General features: G+C 40.4%; 1 protein-coding gene across 4 annotated transcripts in view; it reads right to left on the reverse strand.

The window, feature by feature from the left end:
* The window catches only part of rnf111 (ring finger protein 111), a 29,055-nt gene extending 12,974 nt beyond the window's left edge, over nt 1–16,081 (reverse strand). For 2 of the 4 annotated variants that reach the window (XM_015053867.1, XM_015053868.1), the window contains exons 1-2: nt 10,018–10,894; nt 4,481–4,613 (exon numbers count right to left, since the gene is read on the reverse strand). In XM_015053867.1, the coding sequence (XP_014909353.1) occupies nt 4,481–4,613; nt 10,018–10,894 (1,010 nt within the window). Of the gene's footprint in view, nt 1–4,480; nt 4,614–10,017; nt 10,967–15,440 lie in introns of those variants that run through there. The other 2 variants (XM_015053866.1, XM_015053865.1) reach the window with 2 other exon arrangements.
* Between the last annotated feature and the right edge of the window lie 1,913 nt (nt 16,082–17,994).

The raw sequence follows: 17,994 nt of genomic DNA on the forward strand, positions 1-17,994 counted from the left end.
TGTGTGGGAGTGCCATGCAGCACGCTGCCATGGAGAAGTTGAGGTAGAGGACTTCAGCGCTTTTGAAAAATATCCAGCAGCGAAGGAGAAAGAGTGGAGAGAAAACCTTAACAGAACGATTTAATCAAATGAGAAATCCGAATTAAAAATCATAATTTTTCTTGTTTGCTCAGTTTGCAGACAGGTGGTAAATTGAGCAGTTTGACTCTTAATTTTGATGTTTAATATTTCATATTTTAGCAGTTTGCTGTAAAGATGTTAACAGCCTTGTAGCCTGCAAGGTTATTTCTTTAATATGCAAAATAAATTATTTCACTACCACGTTAGTAGCGAAGCTAATAGAAATTCACGTAATTTTTGTTTCATTATTTTAGTTTATAAGCAGTGGATCAAACCAAGGTGAGGTTTTGCTTTAGTTGGTGCTGCTGGTCTGCTCAGCTCTGGTTTTTTGTTAAAAGGAACTAACAACTTTGCTTCTTCTTTTCACTCCGCGTCACCATTTTAAATCGATTCCCCAGCTTACAGAAATGGAAATTCAAATATGTTAAAATTGGACAGTTTTGTGTCCCAAGGTAAACTTTGACCGGTGAGACGCAGGTCAGTGGCTCATTTACTTTTTTTTTTTTTTTTACTCTGTTTATTAAATTAATCAAAACTAAAATAATTCCCACATTCTTCAACCTGCAAAGACAAAAAAAAAAACACAATACATGTTTGTGTTTGGTAAAAATCAGATAAACGTTAATGACAGATGATTTTTGAAGTCTTGCAACCTTTTAATTGTCTATTCTTTAGTCTTCTATGCTTATTACTTTATTCTTTATTATGAGTTAAAACAAAGTTTACGCTGTTCGTTTGTTCATGTAAAGGAAAACTAGGGCTGATTAAAACTGGAGTCCACTGGTCAGACCTCAAGGAAATACAGAAATAAACCTGAATTTACTGCAAATATTGTCACTTTTTATGCACAAAGCAAAATCGTCATCCCAATTTCAAGAAGATCTCAGCTGATTGTTAGTTTGTTTTCAGTTCAAATCCAAAATAAAATTACTTTTTAAAAACTTGAAATGACCAGGCTGCTAAATGTGAGAACTAAATATGAGACAAAATAGAAAACATTAATTTCAGACAGTTTGTTTTTTTGTATTAGCTTACAGTAATGTAAATTTACTTTGTAATGATATAAATTACTTAAATAGTATGTTTTTTTTGTTTTTTGTTTTTTTTTTCATAAATCTAAAACGCTGGCTTTCTGCAGCCATGAGGCAGGAAATGCTTTTATTCGCGCCATTTGCAATACGGGGAATTCCCACCTGCTCACATTATCCATGTCCTTTTACATACACAATCAAAGTGGTATGAAGAGGAAGCTCAAGTACCTTTTACTTATACTTACAACTTATAACCAGGGTGCAAATTCAGACACGATAAACAGACTCCCAACAAAACCCGGCAGTGAGGCTGGGATGTAGAGAGAGACTGAGGAGATGAGTGGGGAGTCTAATTGGACTTCCTCGTCTGCTTTGGGTCGACCCCAACGGGCCAAGGCTTGACACTAGGGAAGGGCCGCTAATTAAGCAGACCTGGGATTATTTTGTAAATATCTGTTTACCACTGGGAACCTCTGGGGACGAGGGGTGCCAGCAGAGAGGAAAACACGGCGTTATAAATATGATCACTATGGGAATGGAGGGGGCTTGGCAGGGCCGAGGTGGTGCCAGGGCAGAGCGACACGAGGCACGGGCCCCGGGGACGGGAGGAGAGCGACGGGCTGATCGTACTGCGGCAATGTGGAGTAAGCTGCTGGGGCCGATGCTGGTGACAGCTAAGGTTGGGAGTTTGGGAGTTCAACAGGGAGGGAGGGCAGGAATAGCAGCGTGAGGAGTGGTAAACAATTCATGGCACTCGGCTACACAGCAGACTTTCTTACCATGATTTAAGATTTCTTACACTTTCTGGAGACGGAGAAAATCTACCTAACGAAGCTCACGTTTTAACAAAGTCTTACATGTACTGAGCAGAGACCGGTGAACATGTCTGCTGTTATTTATTAACAGTGGAAACTACAAGTAAAGTGCAGCCAAATTAACAGAAACTTCTTCTGTTGCACTAGTTTACATGAATAAACAAATACTGATTCATAATTCAAATCATTACTCTTAGAAAGAACCCCTAGGAAGGACACACGTTAGTTATTAAAAAATAAATCTCATTCGCTTCTCGATGATGCCAAAAAGCTGCTTTTAAATGTCACACAACTCCAACAGTTTACCGCCTAATATATAGACATGAGATCCCAACACAGAATCAGACACTGTAGTACAAACTAACACAGACACAAGTGACAAAAACTGCAGATGAATGCATGTTAGCAAACAGGGCCGATGTCAGCATGAGCAGAGATTTCATTGCTCATTCGGTCGGCCTTTGATTCTCCACCCTCCTGCTCCACTGGTGCCCATCCCCCACTTCGACACATCGCTACGTTATCTAGCGAGAGAGGAGATCCGAAAAGTGACAGGAAAGAAGGCAAATCATGACCGTCCAGGCTCTGGGTAGCAACTTTAAGGAACCGAAACCATATATTCTTAGTGACTTGGTGCTAAAATGGAAACGGGGATGTGGTTACAGAAGTGAGGGGACAAAAAAACGTGTGACAGATGTGACCACAGAGGAAAATGTTTGTGCAGGATCACAGATTAAAAGGAGTAATGAAACAGAAATTTACACACGAACGGGGGAAAATATGACTCGTAACATGCTGGGGGGAAATGAAGAGAAGAACAATTTGACAGAATAATGACGCTCTATATGATGGGTAAAAGACGGGCTGCATAGTGGTGCATCGTTGCCTTATACAGCAGGAAAGTCCTGGGTTCAGTGGGATGGATTTGTGGTGTGTTGCAACAGTTACATCAGCAGCTTTTCACTTTAGCATGTTGATGAAGTTAACAACCGGGATTCGTTCTCGATAAATTCATTTCTTTAATATTTTGTCCGGTGTTTCAACACAAATTATAAGCCGAACGGTAATTATTGACAATCTAGTTGTTCAAAAACAAAGCATCCTCATGGGACTTCCCTTCAACTTAGCCTCCTCATCTTGTTCAAATTAGCAATTCTGCAAACTAATAAACACAAACGCAAGGCTGCAGAACTTCTTTCAAGTTCATAAAACTTCAGAACGGCATAAAAAAACAAAATGCTGCATGCCAGAAAATAATCACACAGACTCGAACAAACACAGTAGAGACAGAAAACGTAGTGAGAGAGGATCCTGTCTTTTTGTCACCTGCGCACACCGCAAACAGAAAATAATATTCAGAGGCTCAGTGTGCAATCTTTTCCTTCCCAAAAGGACACAACTGAAGCTGGGAAAAGAGCAGGAGCCTCTAAATTATTCAATAAAAGAATGATGTATAAAAAGCGATGTTTGGATAGATCGTGGAAATAATTCAATAAGTTTAGACAACTCAAACCATTTCAGCCTGAACCAAACGAAAGCATTTCGTCAAGAAAAAAAAGAGTGTTTATTATGAGTAATTTAATAAAATGCCTCATATGATGTGCAGAGCAGACAGATAAGGTGTTCTTTTATGAGCGTTGTTTATTGGAAATGTGGAAGTTTGGAAAGTGAGCCTGGACACAAATGTTTTTCTATGCTCTATTCTCAGAGTTAAAACAATAGTTAAAACTGGTTCCTCGCACCTACAAAGGAAGAAGTTATGAGCTCATTGTTCATTTATTGACGAACAATAACCTCATAAACAGACCTGACAGGGACTCAGGCTAAACGATTCTCACTGGAATTAGGAAGAGGGAAATATGTTCACTAAAGCTAAACAGCATCAGCAAAGCTGCAAGAGCTAAACTAGCCAAAGCAAATAAAACAATAAATCAGCGTGGCTTGATTGGTTAAACTGGATGGAGTTCAGATGCCTTGCTATGTTTAATTAAAAGGTAATATAATCAAATAAAGCTGGAGGAAGAGGGGCTGCATGGTTTGAAGCCAAGTACAACCACCAAGCTGTAATAGCCGCTCAGGTTTTCATTTCATAACATTGTGACAAAAATCATATTTGATCAAATTCAATTGCTTACTGATGCTTTAAGACTTCAGTAATTTTCATTATCATTTTAGGCAACAGCAAGATCAAGAATGTCTTCAAAAGGCCAGTTGTGGCAGAATGTATCAATAAAAATATCTGTTAACATGTTGATGGGTATCGACTCTGCATTCGATGAGAACTTATTAAAATTAGATAATATTGAACATTTTCTCACATTGATGTAATTGGGCAGATGAAGATAAAAACTGCTTTTGATAAAATAATTTTTTAAGCAGTCAAGCTCCTTTTAATGTCGGCTCTCTAGGACCACATATAAAGCCTCGGCGGGCCAGATTTGGCCCGTGGACCTCGAGTTTGACACGTGTGCTGCACGACGACCAAACAGAAACGTCACACCCTCCAGCACCTACCTAAATCCGTCTCCAACGGTGACGATCTCCACTTCGCTGTCCGTCGAGGTGACGTTGATCTCCTCGCTGGCGGGAACAGCGTTTGCCGGAGCTGGAGACGCCTCTATCACCACCACATCCTCATCCAGAGCGCCTGAACACACCAGCGGACATCAACACATCAGACAAACGACGCACATCTGTCGCCATATGGCCGTAACATCATCTTGATTTTGTAATTGTGATTGGTGAGCACTTGAAGGCTTAGAGAAATCGTTTCTTAAAAACCAGCAGAAGTGGGAGCAACGTTGAAACAGTGGGAGTAAACCCGAGGGGGAAGGGTTGTGATCTGGGGTAGAAATAGTTTCGCTACAGTTGAGGCACGTCATCAGGAAACATGAGACACCGTTTTCACATAAACCTACAGAGAATAACTGGAAACGTGACAGATCTCTGGTTAGTGCTGGTTGACATAGACAAAAAAAAAAAAGACTAGCACTTATTTTCTTTGTTGAATGAATTAGATGGTTATTAACCCTTTCATGAATTATGATCCTTTCTGTCAGGATACATAGGAAAAAAAGTTTTGTAATTTTTTTTTTTTTTTGTAGGTGATCAATTGTTATTTTCTCCAAATTCTCCAAATATTTGACAAAATACATCAGCAGTATTGCTCTGTAGGGGTTACCTGATGTCTACAGCAGAAGGAGGGACCGGGTCGGTCGACATGCTTTTTTTGTCTGTCGGCCATACTGGATTTAACAAAAATAATTTCTTGCATTTGCAGCTGATGGCCAGTAGTTGATAGTTTATTTTATGATGCATTAGTGTCCACTTCAGTGGTCTGTGTCCATTCATAACATAAAAATCCACTAGAAGCACAAGAAAATAGCTTTTAGATAGCTGTCCACTGTAGTGACCACTATGCATGAAAGGGGTAAATACGCACCAATATGTAAAAATGTTCATATCCAATACCAATACTACTGTTATGGCCAATAACCAATATTTACCGATATTATATACATTTTCCTACACTCTCAACACCTTGTAAAAGCGACCACATTGACTACATTGCTTGTCTGGGGAGGGAGCAACTAGGCAGCTTCCCTCCGACTAGTTGGGAGAGGAACCCGTTATAACTGCTAGTCTGGCTGTGATTCCCCTCAAAACTAATCCAGCATTTGCCTGATCAGTTTTCTTGCCCCTAGCTTCACTTTTTAGTTTTTTTTAAACAGAGCATTTGCACTCTGTATATTCAGCTTTCGTTTTGGTTACAGAGGAATATCTGGGTTGAAAGTGTGGTTCAGTATCTTGCCCCAGGAAACTTCAACATTTATTTTGGTCCACTTCAAAACCTGAGGCGAGGGCACATCAACGAATGTCTTTGTTTCGTGCGATCTAACTCTTAAAAACAATGAAAAAGAAAAATAAATCTTGCGGTGATGTTTGCCTCCGAAATGTGTTTTAGTTTTACATAAATAAATAATAAAAAAAAAAAAATTTAAAAAGTTGAATAAGTACTTTTGTAGACCAGTTTCTATAAATAATAAGTGAGAAGGGTATAAACATGGAACACATTTTGTCAAACTTTTGCAGTCTTTGGAGTTCATAAATCAAATAACATATTTTCTTACTAGTTTCAGAAAGCGTGACAGTGTGGTCGCACCAGTTACAGATCTGAGTTCTCACAGTTGCAGGCCTGTTTCTAATTATTGTCACGATATCTCAGTGTAAGTGAGAGCTACTGACTCATTCGCTGGGTGTGTGAGTCAAACTCCTGCAACAAGACTGAGCTTTTTGTGTAAATCTTAAGCACTTTGCCGCTGCCCACTTTATCACTGTCATCCCACATTCTGAAAGAGCTCACAGTGAGGCGTGTTTGTGAAAATCTGAGGAAACAGCATGCATTTAAAGGACTGCAAGTGCTGCTCTTACTCCATCTAAGACAAAGGAAGAAAAGTCAGAATAAAGGTCACAGAGGGGGAACGCTGTAAGTTAATGAGACGTGCGCTGAAGGACATTACTTTGCAATATGAAAATGAAGTAACTTCTACTTTGTGCTGTAAGGTCTGATTCGGTGCACATCTCTTTGACTTGCTCATGAAGTCAAGGATTTTAGCCCCAACGCTCTCATGAGAGCTGCTGCTAGGCACCCTCTGCAGGTCTAGCTGCCTGAAAGTGAACACCTCACTCTGGCTGAGCAAATAACGCCGACAGCGACTGTTCTTAACGGGGTTTCCCCCAGAAAACTCGCTAAGCCCAGAGTCAGAGGTGCTAGGGCAGTCCGCCAGCGGCCCGTCTTGTTTTTGATTTAAAAAGTTGGCAGAAAGTTTGAAAATATGACTAGTTATTGGAAGACATTCTACCTAAAAAGAAAAGCAAACATGAAAAAGTATAATTTTTTTTTGCATTTCAGTTGTTTCATCCTAATTTTTGATTCTTTGTCTGTGACTTGTCAGCTTATTTGCTGAAGTTGTTAGTGTGTAGACCAGTAAAGACAGGCTGTGCTTAGGGAGTTTCATTGAATAAAAAAAAAGATACCTATTATATTGCCATTGTGTTTCAAACCATTTTATTTTAATAAATAAACAAGCAATGCTTAGCCTGGCGGGGGTTCAAGTAAAGCCTGCTGGCCCACCAGGCTTATAAACCCTGCTTAATAAGTAAAAAGGTTAAAAAAAAAACATTGAAAAGCTAGATGTTGTTCACTTTAGGGCCATTGCTTGGTTTGAAAACAGCATAGTGAGAGTTATCTGAGGTGCTTATTCTCCACTGATTTCAATAACTTACATCAAACTTGCCTTACAGGTAAGCCTGTAAGCCTGTAAGGCAAACTTGCCTTACAGGTAAGCCTGAGCTATTCCCTGAGCTATTCCCTGAATAACTGGCACACCCACTCCAGCGCTGGACATTCACAGGGAAGGTTTCATCACTCGCCTCCTTGCTGTAAACAAATGCTTCGCTTTTCCTCAGAGACCTTCTGTTTCTATGCGAAAGGCTGCTGCTCGGCAGCGTCTTCGCTCTGCTCCCACCTGCCTCCCGCCACGGAGGGAGAGCAGCTAACTTTCCATCCTCCCTCTGGGCCGCGGCAGCAGGAATATTACCGAGGCTAAATGGCTACACAGGAGATACAGTATGCCAAAGTAAAGGTGGGGCTTATTATCCTCTGTTGCTCAGAAAAACACCAGAGCGTTGTTGTTTGATCTGCATAAAGCTGTTACTGTAGCAGAGGGAAGCAGTTGCCATTAACATATGGCAACAGAAGCTGCAGTTTTTGTCAGACTTATGAAAATCTAAAAAAAACATTGAATATTACATTTTTGCTAAGTTACAATTTAATTAAAATCTCACATTTTTTCATACCAGCTCTGATTTTTTTTTCTTGCTTTCTTTTCTTAAAAAAAAACAAAAAAAAAAATTTCAAAGGATAGTACATGTTTTCAAAAAGTGTCTTTTATTCCAATAATCCCTTCTGTCAATTGTGCGAAGGCGTATTACGGCTAGGCTATAAGAACATTTATTGAACTACAAGAACATTGTCGTGATATTAGCAGGATTAAAAACGCAATTTTACCAGAAAAACCTCTGAAAACGATCAGAAAAAATGTTTTTTCATTGAGAAAAAACCTTCCAGAGTTATCAAGATCTCTAGATCTTGATTATCAAGATCTGACGTGAGCAACTCAGTCTGTGTGCTTTTCTTCGAAATACGCTCAGTCAATTGCACAATCGCTTCAGAGTCCTGCTACTGATCATAATTTCATAGTGATGATGTGTTAAGATCAAGTATTTTCTTCATACCAACATATAACATTCCTCACTTTAAATTTTCGTTATTTTTCGTGTTCGAGTTCTCATAAAATTACTCCTTTACTTTCCTTACATTACGTCTTCATTCTGGTAACACTGACGCTGTATATCTTTACAATGGCATTATTTTGACCTTATTCTCGTAATTAAAATCTTAAAATGGCCCTTTTACCAGTTGACCTGAATTCAAAGTTCCAATAAACAGAAAACTGTAACATGCGCCTTTCAAAACAAGATGGCTGCTCTGGTGCGTTGACGCCCCCCCCAACAAGGGAAACCCAAGGAGTGCATTGGTGCAAAAAAAAAAAAATAATAATAATCTTCAAAAATTTTATCCATCGATTAAAATTAATTTATCCCACCAAACTAGGATAGAATCTAGTTTTGATAGTATCCGTTAATAATTAGAGTCCCATATCAGATGCATCTGTTTGGACTGGATGATGTAAGAAGAGTTTCCACTAATCGCTCGGAGCCGCTGCAGCCGTGGCCACAGGCACAATAAAACACTAAAAGCAGAAAACAGCTCAGCTAAGTCACTCAATTTCTTCCAGCACAATCAATTATTCTACAATTACTACATTTGTGAAACAGCTGAAAACCCTGCTTCCACGGTGCGGACACAAAGACCCTCAGTATGAGCCGACTGAGCCGAGCGAAAACAGCAGCACATTGATCGCTGTAAGCTGCACGACCTTGTCTCAGCCCGTTTTCTCTTCCGCCTTTCACTGCATAGTTTTTACAGTATTGCGTTATTTGTGCTTTAAATAAAAGCTGAAAACCGACGCGAGAACCTGAGCTCACAATTTCTGACAGATTTAGAAAATAAAAGCTGTAACTAATGTGACAGACGCACTTTTTGAAGACACTTGAACAAATAAAAGCACCATTATGTTGCGTTATATCAAATTTTTTTAATGATTTTAAGGCACTTGTATAGCAGATAAATCAGGCGCCAATCTATAATATTCTGCTTTAAAAACATATCAAATCAGTCATTTGTCATGCAGAATATATTTTAACTACTTCAGTTCATTACATATAATATCTTCCAATGGGTGCGTATTAACCTTTGTAGCCAGATGTGTTATTTTCTATTGATAAATTATCTCATTATGCGGCCTTTCATGTTGTCCAGCAGTGCTTTTAAGCAAACATAAATCTACTTTAGCTGTAAAGCATGGAGTGTTTGACATATCTGTACTTGTGTTTTCACACCTGACAGACCAGTGGACTCTGTTAGATTTGAGATAAAAATTGCAACATTTGTCACATTTTTAGCTAGTGTGGTTTGCTTTCACACTCCAAACCCTTTGAAAAGCCTGTTAGCCCCCTCTTCACCTGTGGTGGCGCTGCACCAAGAACCACCAAAGGAAGCGAGATGAAAATCTCGGAAGACCTGCCTCGTCACAAAATGTAAACAAAAATGGAGTAGAGTAAGATTTTAGGGATTGTAGGATTTCTCTTGACTTTGGTTAAAGACCACAAGTAATTTCTCCTGCTAGCAGTAGACTCTTGCATTTGTTTTGGCTGTATTTACCCAGAATGCCCTACGCTATAGTTTGTTTTCTGCTTTTTTAGTGGTCTCTGGTCTGATGCATCCACATATGCATTTGAGCCGCGCCAGAGTCCAATTCTGCCTTCACACCTCCCAAAACGAACCAGACTTTCTGGAAAAATGTACTAGAGTTTGTTTAAAACAGACCAAACAGGGCTGCTGGTGTGAGTGGAAGGTTTGTCCTTACCTGTGGCTACAGTAGCACTGTTCGGTTGGCTGCTGGTGCTGCTGACGTCCACATACAGCTCGTCTTCTGCTTCGGTCGATGACGCCGAGGACGAGTCGCTGCTGAGCTCTTTGCTGGAGCTACTGGTGCTATGGAGCAGAGCGTATTTCCTCCGTGCGATCACTTCCCGTTTCTTCCTCTGCAGCAGAAGCCGCTCCTTCTGCTTCTGAGTCCGCTGGCCTCCGCCGGGAGCCGTCTTCACAAAGCGCTTCCGATGCGGCAGCCGCCGGCTGCTCAGGCACGGCCGCTTCAGCAGCACCGGCTCGGGCTCAGGTCGGACCCACTTGTGAGAGCGACTACTCCGAGTTCGGCCCAGACCGGGGCGCAGGCCGACCGCGGCGCCTCCGCCAGGTGGTAGGGCAGGGGCCTTGTGTTGGCCCCCTGTCGCTCCGGCTTCCCCCTCGTCATCTGAACTAAGGGTGTCCGAGTCTCCAAACCGGAGGCTGGACGACGGGGAAGAGGCACAGTCACTGAAGGATGACTCGTTGTTCTGCTCGTCCTCACTGGGATGCGGCAAAAGTTCTACTCTGGCCCGCTGAGGAGCCAGCGAGTTCTCACTGACGTGGTCCTCCTTCAGCGAACAGTCCGACGGCCCCGCCTGCTGCCCTTTTCTTTTTCTCCGCCCTGCCAGGCTCCTCTCCGAGTCTCTGTGCGTCCCCGTGTCCCTCAGGGGCCGGTGCCTGGATTCACAAAGGGCCTCGAAGTCGCTGGCCGCCTTTCCGAGAACCTCCATGTTGTTGGGGAAGTTCTTAGCGCCGTCCATGGACTCTGGGTTCACCAGTGGCTCCTTCAGATGCTCCTGTCTGCTAGAGGCCTCAGATGGCACTTCACTCTTCATGGTGGCAGCAGCGCTGTCTCCAGACACACTCACATTAAATCCAAGGCTTTTGTCCGCAGCATTTCACAAAACCTACAACAGAGACATAAGTTTAAAAAATGCAACAAAAAAAAACCATTCCCTGTTAAAGATCCTTCATGGGATTGGTGTTGCAAATTAGCTAAACATTGTGATGCAGGAATTAGATTCTCTTGATGTAATATTTTTGTCAATCACATAAATACATTCAAGTAATTAAGATCAAAAATACTTTATTGATCCCAAAGAGAAACTGAATATTGCTATAACTCAAGATTCTTCAAAGAGTTATGATAGATGGTGATGGTTGTGGTCAGGAAGGATCTCATGTAGCAGTCCGTATAGCAGCGAATTTGAAGAAGCCTCTGACTGAAGACGCTCTGTTCATCAATGACTCGTGAAGAGAGAGGTCAGGATTGTAACGATGGAAACGACAAGGTAAATATCAATAAAAAGTCAACTTATTTCAGTAGTTTGGTTACAAAAGTGAAACTCAAGTTATGTAAAATCACTACAGTCGCAGGGATTTACGTCAGGGATTTATTTTAATGATTATGTCTCACAGATAACAAAAGCTTTAGTGTATCACAAAAAAAAATATTTTTTTCAACGTAAACTTAAAAAAAAAAGTCAATTGCATTGACATGTTTAAAAAAATAATTAAAAAAAAATCAAGAATTTCTTACATTTTTATGAATGAATCAACTGCGACCGCCCAAAAACCCAACCAGTCATAACAGTGCATTGCACTGTCAAATATAAAACGATATGTTCATTTAAAAAGCGCTTCTGTCTGAGTCCAAACTAAAACAGTGTGACTCAATGCTGCTGATTAAAGAGAGAAAACAAATACCGTAGGCTCAGTCAGAGGTAAAGGATGAGTCAGTGCTGATCTGACTGCTCCATTGTTGATTTTAGGTAATTTGGGAATCACTGACAAAAGTAATTCTCACGTGTTCATGTTAATGTGATGAGTCTGGGTTGTTCTTGGCTGAATTAACTTTATGTCCTGACATGTAAATCTATTAAGAAAGAAAACAAAAGCGGGAGGTCAGAGGAAACCTTCAAACTATCCCTGCTGTTAAAGGAATGCACTGACTGCTCAACATGTGAACAGATGATTCCCTTCTTGACAAGCTTAACTGACTTAAATAACATGTTTGTTTTTCTGTAGTCTTGTAACACAGAAAGAAAAAATACATTCCGTTTAGAAATGTTCACGACATGTACTTAAAGTCTTTGACTGCCTGATTTTGTCCAGAAAGTTTCATTTTTTCCACATTTTGTCACGTTACAGCCTCTTTCCAAATTGCTTTCATCTCTTTCCCCGAAATCCACACACAAACACCCCCTTATGACAATGTGAAAAACATTTTAAACATATCTGCAAATGAATTAAAACAGAAACCCAGAAATAACATTTAAGTAGGTATTTACAGCCTTTGCAATGAATCTCAAAACTGAGATGTTTCTACAGCTTAACTGGAGTCCACCTGCATTGATGTCTACATGAGGTCCAATAGATGACAGATCAGAGGTCAAACAACAAGTATGAACTCAAAGGAATTGTCTGTAGACCTCTGAGGCAGGACTGAGGTACAGAAAAATAATTCTGCTGCTCTGAAGGGCCATCACTCATAAAAGAAGACGTTTGGAACCAGCAGGACTTTGACCGGCCATCTGAACTGAGAGATCAGGGGAGAAGGGCCTTCGCTATGAAGTTGGCCAACGACCTGATGGTCCGAGCCCCAGAGGAAAGGAGGGGAGAGCCTCCTAGAAGGTCAATCATCTCTGCAGCAATCCGCTAATCAGGCCTGCAGGTTAAAGCAGCCAGATGAAAGCCACTTCTTGGGAAAAAAGGCACACAGCAGCCAGTCTGGAGTTTCAAAAGGCCCCTGGAGGATTCTCTGACCATGAGAAACACAATTATCTGATTAATGAGACAAAGATTGAAAATTTTGGTGCGAATGGCAAGACTCATCGTCATCCTAACAGTGAAACACGGTGGTGGCATCATGGAGCAATGAGGATGTTTTATAGCAGCAGGAACTGGCAGACTAAGACAGAGGGGAGATGAATACACTGTGGATGAAAACCCACTTCAGAGCGCTAATGACCTCCGACTGGTGAGACTGTTCATTTGCCAACAGGACAACGACCTAAAACACATGGCAAAGACCTCAAAGGAGCAGCTTCAGAACCTGTGAATGTCCTGAAATGGCCAAGCCAGAGTCCAGACTTGAATTCAACTGGACATCTCTGGTGTGGTCTGAAAATGGCTGCACAAATAAACTCCAGTCCACTAAGAATCAAAGAAGCACGGGAGGAACAGCTTAAAGCTGGGTGAGCTAAGCTGGTGGCATCCTATTCAAAAAGGCTGTACTTGATCAACAAAGTTTTAAGCAAGAGCATTGAATACTTATCTCAAAGTGATGTCTTTGTCTTCTATTTTTAATAGACTTGCAAAAGTCTAAGAAAAAAGTTTCCCTAATGTTGTGATGGGGAATCTGTGCATACAATCTTCAGGAAAGAGATCCATTTAATACAATCTGGAATAAGGCTGTAACATAACAAAATGTGGAAAAAGTGAAGCGCTGTGAATACTTTCCGGATGGCACCGGATTGCTCTTAGAGGGAAATCAGGATCTCCCTAAACCGTCATTTTCAAGTTAAGACCTTACCTTTAAAAAAAAAAAAAAAAGGGGGTTAAAAATCAGAAAAATATGCGATAATCTGCTCCGATCTCATTCCATGAGCACAAAGAGGCAGTCAGGACGAACCTGGATTAATTTTGTTCCAAACTGGCAAGAAGTTGCAAAAGTGACTTTGTCAACACTTGACAATTCAATAAGGGTTTTTTTTTTTTTTAAAGAAATTGGTGTAATCACTCCACACGATCTGAAATAAAATCTCACATACGCCAATATTACACGACAAATCGTGGGTGCTTCTTTTTAAACAATTATGCTGCAAGGCATGTGAAACTGTGGTTAAGCAGTTTAGGGCCTGTATAGACTTCTACAGTAAAAGAGGTGAAACTGATAAAAAAACCAACTAAATATTCCATAAAAGGGCATTTCATGCATCTCCCTGCTGTTATCTGCTGAGGATGTTCCATACGCTGAATGAACGCACTGTGGTTTTCAGCAAACAGTCACATAACTTCATTGTGACGTGCCTCTAAACTTGTAGCGGTGTGCTACGCCTGTGGTAACAGACCACACGGCTTTACACAATGTAATCTGAACATAAGGAGACGCTGCTACCATGTCAAAACGCGATTTAGGTACATCATGTACCAACGACTATGTAGCCACCTGGAAGTTCAAGTGATGTAACGCATAAGGAAACAAAACCCGTGCTTTCCGAGTCCCCGGCACACCGTTGTGTTGTGGACAAATTCAAATTCAAAGCAATGGGGGGGGGGATATTAGCTGCAATGAGTGTCTCGACATATGACAGGAATTTAATTTGCATCAGACGCATTACAAAGCCTTCTTGTTGAGTATGTTAGTAATAAACTGTAGCATGAATGACCAGACACTTGTTTTTCCTTCAGGAATACAACTGGATACAGTCAGTCTAATCTAGACTCACCGTCTCTTTGCAGCAGAGAAACACAAAATGTCAGATCACATTTGGTGCAGGCCATCTGACTAAGTATGTACATTTGTGCATGATGTTGGAGTATTTTGCAGTGTGAGTGTGATTTGCAGTCATGGGGAGGGGGAAATGCACACAAGGCAATGTCACTGCTTTCCTCTTTTGCAGCTAATTTCATAGCAGCATGCCGGCTGTCACTTGACCTGAAGATGTGACTCCTGAGACATAGGGGTGCAGGGTTTATGTTGGTCTGGGCAACAATTTATCAAAAGTCCAAATAAAGTAGTCAAAAGCGCATCCGGATAGGTTTCTTTCCTCTATTATGGGGTGTCCAGGGTCAACTAGGGGTCCTCAGATGGCACTGCGCAACAACCCGACCCCAAAGAGGAAATAAAGATCCCAAAGCATTCAGGCAGAGGGTTGACACAGATTTCTAATAACCAGTAAACTATAACCAGGAGATTGGTGTGTCATTACAAAATAAAAACAGTACAGGCTGCCTGTAAAAAAACAAAAAACTAAAAACAAAACCATGTACTTACAGGAATTGTAACAGTAATCCAGTTCAATTATTCAACTGAGCCTGTTTGCTGAGACCAACTATATCTGCTGTCCTCTGTTCTTTCTGTCTGAGATTAGACCAGCAGAAACACAGCTAGGGGAAATAAACTGAGTTACAAACTGAGGCTAGTTTCTACAACGCTTTTCAATGAGAATAAAATAAACCTATCTACAGCCCGCTTGTGTGTGTCCCATTAAGGCTGCTAAAGTGACAGAAGCCAGGGCCGAGTTAACACTTAAACCTTACAATCTGAACATTATCAATGACAAAACAGGACTATAAAGATCAGAAATCAAAGTAGACAGCTAGCTATGTAGCTTGGCAAAAATGCTCCAGACAGAAGACAACAAAGACAACACGTACCTGGGTCTAAGTCCTGATTTTAAAATGTGTCACTGTCCTTTTCGTGACATGAGAGGTTAAATCGAGAAGAAAATAGGAGTCGAGCGTTTCAAATGGACACTTATCTGGATGATAACCCGAGCTGCAACCGGACAGGCCTACGATGAGATCGCGACCGGAGGGAGGTTGTAGCAGGGATTGTGAAACTGACAACAGTCCCGAGCAGAGCCGAGAGACAAAATCGACGGCAGCGGGCCCTCCGTAGCGGCGAGCTAAGCTAAGGCTAGCTCCACTTTACTTCTTAAATACTCGAATATATTCAGCCATTTTGGTTCGTCGCGGCATCCAACCGACCTTCAGAAGGCTGGAGAGGAGCTATATATTTTGATCCCGTTTAACAAGATAGAAAAGTCTCACTATTTGCCCTGTACGAAGTTCCCATTCCTGCCTTCCGAGGCATCCACTGTTGTTTACCCAGCAGGTCGTTTGTTGGCTGGCTACGGCTACAACACGGTGATTCTCCGGAATGACACAAGGAGGCGCCAGATTCAGCATCCACTTTGCGAACAAGCTCCATTTCAGAAAAAAATTTCTTGATAAAACGGCACTTTTTGTGCCATTTGTAGCTAAGAGAAAGCACATGAAAACCTAAGAAAGGACAGTCATTTGCGTTTTACTGCTGTTTAATGCAGAATCCTGAATACTAAGCTCTTACTCTGTTATGGGCTCGTCCATCTCCAATCCAAATACTGGTGCGCCCTCTAGTGTACAAAGATGGGACTCGAAAAGAGGAAATTTGCACAAATCATTTTCATAGAAATAAACAGTTTAAATTTTTATTATTCTGAAATGAGCTATGTAAACTGAAGAATGACCTGCAAAAAGAACCACATAAGTAATTTTAAATTATTATTTGAGATAGTAGTTATTACTAATATCTCATTGTTAATATATAACAAAAGAAAATACCACAGAGGATAATTGTTCTTTACAAAACTACAGTAACATTTAAAACGTGATCTAAAAAAAAGGCAAATTCACAGCTTTCCACTGTAACAGTTGCTGATATCCAAGCCAAATGCCTTGAGAGAATCTTTTAGGATTTACAGTGCCTAAATCAGGACTGATTTTTGTCCATCAATAGAGAAACTATCAAAGTGAAAAGGAAAATCAAACAAACTAAGCTCCACTCATTTGAAAATACAAAACTTTTGCAATAAAAGGAAAGATATACCATGAACCCTGTGAGTAAATTACATGTTGTACATTACCTCCCAGAGTACACAGATTTATGTTGCATAATGAGTACAGGAGCACAGCAAAATGTGTATGTCTTTGCCCACTAAATGTGCTTCTACAAATAAATAAAAAAAAAACCCAGAACTAATAGGATCTGTTTTAGCTTGTTTATTAGGGTTGGAGCAGTGCTCCTCATAACAGACCTCTGTGCATTTTGGATGCATCCGCTTGTATGAGCTTCACTAAAGGAGCTCTCCACGGCTGTTGCATGGGGGAGAAACACTGTCCAGCAGACATATCAGTCTGGCTGCAGTTCTCCTGTTTCCCACCACTGGCACTGGGTCAAGGGGACAGAGTTGGCCTTCCTGATCAGCTTATCTTGTTGTTTCCTCTGAGCTGTTGATAATCTCCTGCTTCAGCAAAGCACAACAGAGAATATAACTGAGGCCAACACCAAATCCATTAAGGTCTATATTTTCTCAAGAGTTGTTTTTCAGTTAAGTAAATGTAATGTGCATTAACATCCACAGTAAGAATATAAAGGTTGATTAATATCATTTTCAGGGTCCAGTCTTTTGATTCCTGTTCACATCAGAGCAAACAATGGTTATATTAGTTTATTATTATTATATTTTATTAAAATACATTTGAATGAACTTAATGCAATAAGTTTCCTTGAAATCTGCTACTGTTAGGTAAAATCAGAAAAAAATAAAATAAAACCTCATTTGTACTTCACCATATCCAGCTGTCCTTTTGAATTACTGGAGTTATGAGTTATTTTTTGTAAAGTCATCTTTACAAATTATATTCATGAAATAGCTGTTTAACATAAAAGATATCCAGAAATAAATATATGACTGGTACATGTAATGTGAGGGCTAATTATAATCCTTGCACAATGATGTAAATACACCATGTTCACCACAAAGCGCCTTTATTCACTGTTCACATCTTATCTGGAGCCTGTTTATGTGGAATTTAATACACATAAATCCCAGTGTGATTTAATCTACTTTTTAAGGTCTCACTTTATATTTCCAGCACTTTTAGCACTAGAGTCGCACAAAAACGTCATAGGTTTGCTGAGCAGCTTTATAATGTTATGGATATATTTCGTCTCAGTGTTTGGGATCTAATGATCATTTAACTGTGTGTTCTTATTCTTTTGTGTTTTTAAAGTCCTGAATAACTGCTTATTTGTATGTTAAACTGCCAAACAATACAGTAAAACAGTGTTATTTTGTTCTTATGAAGGATTATTTTTTGCAACAGTGTGTTCAGTCTTTGTAACATTCCAGAAAAGTAATTTTTCTCGAATATATTACAGTAGCTC

Source organism: Poecilia latipinna, unplaced genomic scaffold (assembly GCF_001443285.1).
Source record: "Poecilia latipinna isolate Pla-1442-1.1 unplaced genomic scaffold, P_latipinna-1.0 Scaffold1209, whole genome shotgun sequence".
Taxonomy (NCBI): Eukaryota; Metazoa; Chordata; class Actinopteri; order Cyprinodontiformes; family Poeciliidae; genus Poecilia; species Poecilia latipinna.